Below are 4,831 nucleotides of genomic sequence, written 5' to 3' on the forward strand. Positions count from 1 at the left end.
GGTATTGTATCTGTACTTCCATCACTACCCCTCTAAACCTTGGATCTATCTCTTTCCATCATTTGTTTGCCACAAACAAAGTGATAACAAATTTTCCTTTTAATGCATATCACTCTCACTCTCCATTTCTATCTCTATGTCTCAACCTCCATCAACATTACCTCCTCAACATCATGCACATGGATGATGTGCATCTCTCTCTCATTGTTCATTTTTTGTTTGGCAAGAATGGAGCCGGCCAATTTGTGTTTGCATTCAAAATTCGGCCAGCACTATCTCCCCTTTTCCTTCTTATACAAGCCATGCCTCCCACCTACCCCAATCCATAAATGGGCAGCCTCCCAACCAACTCAATCAATGAGGAGGCTATCTCCCAACCAACTCAATCAATGAGGAGGCAGCCAACCCACCCCCTCTCCCTCTATATAAAGGGGCTTGGCAGCCCACTCCCTCCTCACTTGCTCTCATTTCCCACTCTCCACTCCTCTCCACTCCTCTCCTTTGCCTCATTTCTTTTCACTCCCTACTATTTTCTCCACTCCCTCACACTCTCCTCCTCCACTTCCCCACGAAAATGGTGCTCCCCTTGCTCCCATGGCCGGCCATGGCCATGGAAAGCCACCAAGATGAAGCTCCCTTCCTCCCTCAAGCTCATCCTCACCATGAGAGCCTCCCCCTCCATCTTCTCCCCAACCTTAGATGGTTTAATCTCCTCTTCTTCTCCCTCCATTGCTAAGATTGGATCTTGATGCAGGTGCATGTTGGTCCAAGCATGGAGAAGGTTGAGCTATCCTCAGATCTGAAGTTCTTGAGCAAAGTTCGTCCAAAACCTTGCAGTAATTTCTGTTTCTTGCTGTTTCAGATTCTGGTACGATCTTGTAAAATCCGCCAAATCTCGTGTGCAGATCCAAATCAAGTGGTTCAAAGTTCTGCAGATAGGTATTGAAAATATCTACAACTTGGCGTTGGTCTCATCCTCAAATTCGTTACGGATTTTGCATGATAAATAAAGTTCTGTAAACATGCAGAATCATTGTTTGTTAGATTTCTTCCGTTTTACAAAACCTTTTTGAGCAAACTCAATTTTGGGTGAAAGCCCTCTTCCGTAACTTCATTTTGGCGTTGGGTTCACTTCAAATGACCTAATGGAATTGAAATGGTTCACAGATCAAAATCTGGTCAGATCTGACTTTGTCGAATTAAACCAGGAGCTTGGAGACGAATTTTTGAATGAAACCAACTGGGTAAGAACCACCTATTCAATACCTTTCAGATGCAGTAGACCTCATATTTTTATGATTTGTGTATGATTTTTGACGAATTAAACTTGTTCTGTATGTTCTGCAGACATGGCTGTTAGCTTTTAATTCATCAAAAATCCATTTTTGAACCTAATTGAGTGATTCCAATTCTGTAGGATTACTGAATGTTTTCTTAATCATCTCCAACAAGTTTCAAACCTTTATCTGTTTTGCAACTCCATAGTTAAAGCAAATGGTGAAAACATGCAGTAAACTTGTCAATCCATTTGTGAGAGTTTCAGAAATAATTTGAACCCAAATCCAATTTTGTTTGCATCTCTGTTTAATTACCTTTCAAATGCAAGTAGCCCCATATTTTTAGGATTTTTCTACGATTTATGGCTTACAGATCTTGTTTTCTGTACAGTCAGATTCAAGGAAATTCCTAAAATTGTAGGTTTAATATTTTTAGGTGATTCCAATTGGGTTAGTCTTGTATTAGTACTAGATATCTAGGAAAAATATTATTAGTCTCTGTTCATACATATTTGTTGCTGTTAGTAATGTTTATGTGTGACATGCATTGTTGAAGCAAAACTTTTCGGTTTATTTAAAACCCTTGACCAACTCTTTTAGTAGAGATGGGCAACCTTTGTTTTATGCTTGCAAAACAAAACCTCTGCAACCTAACATTATCTCTTTTGTTTTGTTTAAATTTTCAAATGATGTGGTATATGGTTTGCTTCCTATTTTTGTATAGTGATTAAGTGAGCAAATTAAATTAGGAAAACTATTTTCTACTTTTCCAAAAGTGTTTGAAAATGTTTTGTGAAAGTATTTGATGTCAAACTAATGCTCTTGTCCTCTTTATGATGTTATCTACCAGGGGTACTTATCTTGTGCCATGGTGATACCGAGAGAGGCAATTGCTAAGTTGTGATACTCTCATACCTTTACTAGGTAAATAAAATGGTTTCTCTTTAAGTTGTTTGTGGTATCTATAAGTCCTTTGTATGTTATACCTTGGCTGCATGGTTAGTTGTTGATTGTTGTATGTTTGTTTGTTGGTGCAATGTGATTGATTGTGTTCTTTTATATTTTCCGGCGATAGATGCGAACAATTCCGGAGAAGAAGAACAAGTGGAATCGGATGAGAAGATTTTATTTATATTGTTGGGATTGTTATATTGATGGAGTTGAAGAAGTACAGGGACAAATAAGCCAAGGCAAGCCATCTTTTGATCTCTGATCCGGTGTCTAGTTGGATGTCATTTGTTGATGTTCAAAGCACCTTCATTCTATGTGTGTTATTATCTCCATTTATGTCATCTATGTGTGATTGCAAGTGGGGTACTCCCTAGTGGTGATGCTCCACTATTGTCCTTGTGTTATGGGATGGATGGTAACATGGCCGTGCTATTCCACTTGGTGATCTTGTATGCTCAACTTGAGCATGTTCCATCTCAAGATATTAACTTACACCACACCCACCCCCTTTGTAGTATAGAGGTATCAATGTCATGATCTTGGTGTATTCTCAACTTGAGGGGAGTATGCCGTGTACCATCTTGGAGAATATGTTGGATAGTGACACTCCACTATCTAAGTTGTGTAGTTAGCACCACAAATCTGAGAGTATATTCCTCCTTGTGTTGTCATAATACATGCTTACCTTAAGCAAGTATGATCCACTCCACTACCCCTTTATACCTCATCTATGGCGGGATGACTCTCATCTCGGCCGTAGTGCAATACTAGTTCAACTCATGAAACTATAGGTTGGGAACCCCTCAAGGTTTACCTTGTTGTAAATGTTTATGAAAACCTTGGGTGAGGCAATCTAACCCAAGCGTATGGTTTATGAAAGGAAAGGATCTTGACAAAGATGGTTGGAAAGAGGAAATGTGTGTGTGACTTGGGTTTTTGAGAAAAACGACACATGGTTCTCTGTATTCGCCCGGAACAATTAACCCGCGCAACCACACTACTCCAACGTGGGCACGGGGCTTAGCTTGACGTTTGTTCTTTCTTAGCATGAGGCACCGCACAACTATACAAGGGTACGGTTACCCCCGAGTCCGGGTTGTCGTAGTTGGAGACAATCGTATAACGGGAGGCCTTCGGGGCTGACCCGTCCGGAAGACACTATGGGTCTCCTGGCTTGGCGGTGGAGCCACGCTCAAAGGGAGGTGAGCTGCCACGGTGCCGGGGAGGTACATACTCCATAGGGTAGGACCTCTTGCTAAGTTGAATAGGCGAAAGGCTTCGACTGATTATCCGAGACTCGCATACTTTCGTATGACGAACCGGGGATGATCCCGGCGGATTTATCAGATCTTGTGGGGAAAGTGCGCACACTCTGCAGAGTTAAAACTATTCGAATAGCCGCGTCCGCGGTCATGGACGGTTGGGATGGCCGTTACCGAGCTGTGTCGAGTTTTGGTTTTGAAAAAATGATTTCCAAAGGAAATGTGTGTGTTGGATGTACCGGAAGGTACGGAAAGGCTGGTGCCGACCATATGGAGATGGTCGAGGAAAATGAAACAAAATTGGGTGACCCTTCCTAGTGTTTCATGTAGAGGGACTCTTCTTCAATAGAGAAATAGAGATGTCTTAGATAAATTCTTGGAGTGTCCCCTTCGATTGAGAAGTTGGGATGCTATCTCCACCAAAAACATCTCTTCTCTTCCACATGCTATATCCACAAGAGAAACTACTCTTCCTCTCTTGTCTTCTTTAGTTAGAATTGTTATCACCTTCTTGATGGTTTGCGAGTACAATTCAAATGTACTCACGGCTTTGTCCCTGGCTATTTACTTGGCCAGACTTGAAGGAGTTCGACAGATGAAGAAGGAGTTGGCGACGTCTATGCGAGCTAGGAACGTCTTCCCAGTCAGTTGCCTGTAGGGTTATGGCAGATGACTTGGGTCTACTGCTTGAAGTGATGATGCTACTCTGATGTTTAGTTAGGCCCTTCGAGGCTATTATGTAAGTATTGGTCATGTGACCATGTTGTAATTTTCTTATTCCGCTTTGTAATGGATGGCGTAATTTGATATCAGTTCGGTTATGTGTTCACGGCGCACTGATCATGGGATCGTGAACTGTATACATAACAGGGAATTTCGGACAGCTAGTCCGGGGTCCCCACAGCCGGCCCAACAGCAGGTGACAAACCGTCATAGGAACCACATCAAAATCAATGGAATCCTTATACGGTCCAATCTCAAAATCAACTCGCACCATGTGGCTCACCTTCATCTCACCATTATTGCTCAACCGCTGAATATAATATGGATGTGGGTGCAGTAGATACTTCAGTTTCAGCTTGGCACATAACTCTTTGCTTGCTAGATTGCGACAACTCCCGCCATCAATAATGACCTTGCAAGCTTTATCAGGACCAACTAGTGCCTTTGTTTGGAAGAAATTACAGTGCTGCGTAGATGCACTTGACTGCACATTAAGAACACGCTGCGAGACAACAATAGTTTGAGCTTCAGAAGGGAAAGCATCAAACCCATCACTGTCATAATCATCCTCATCTGGAGCATTTGGATCAACATCATCTCCAGTTTCATACTCATTGT

The 4,831-nt window shown here is 41.9% G+C and overlaps 1 protein-coding gene across 5 annotated transcripts; it reads left to right on the plus strand.

Annotated features, from left to right (window-relative positions):
- Window positions 1-211: 211 nt before the first annotated feature.
- Window positions 212-4,319, plus strand: LOC127342644 (uncharacterized). 5 transcript variants are annotated; one of them, XR_011755562.1, is made up of 6 exons: window positions 212-781; window positions 863-939; window positions 1,168-1,244; window positions 2,128-2,201; window positions 2,353-2,467; window positions 4,067-4,319. XR_011755562.1 is itself a non-coding variant. In XM_051368633.2 (5 exons), exons 1-5 carry the CDS (start codon window positions 759-761, stop codon window positions 4,087-4,089), a joined length of 315 nt encoding a protein of 104 aa, XP_051224593.1. In that variant the 5' UTR covers window positions 224-758; the 3' UTR covers window positions 4,090-4,319. The 5 variants fall into 5 exon arrangements, 2 of the variants coding, with proteins under 2 accessions (XP_051224593.1, XP_051224592.1); XR_011755563.1 differs by having other exon boundaries at window positions 439-817; window positions 906-939; XM_051368633.2 differs by lacking the exon at window positions 2,128-2,201 and having other exon boundaries at window positions 224-781.
- The last annotated feature ends 512 nt before the right edge of the window (window positions 4,320-4,831 follow it).

Source organism: Lolium perenne, chromosome 3 (assembly GCF_019359855.2).
Source record: "Lolium perenne isolate Kyuss_39 chromosome 3, Kyuss_2.0, whole genome shotgun sequence".
Taxonomy (NCBI): domain Eukaryota; kingdom Viridiplantae; phylum Streptophyta; class Magnoliopsida; order Poales; family Poaceae; genus Lolium; species Lolium perenne.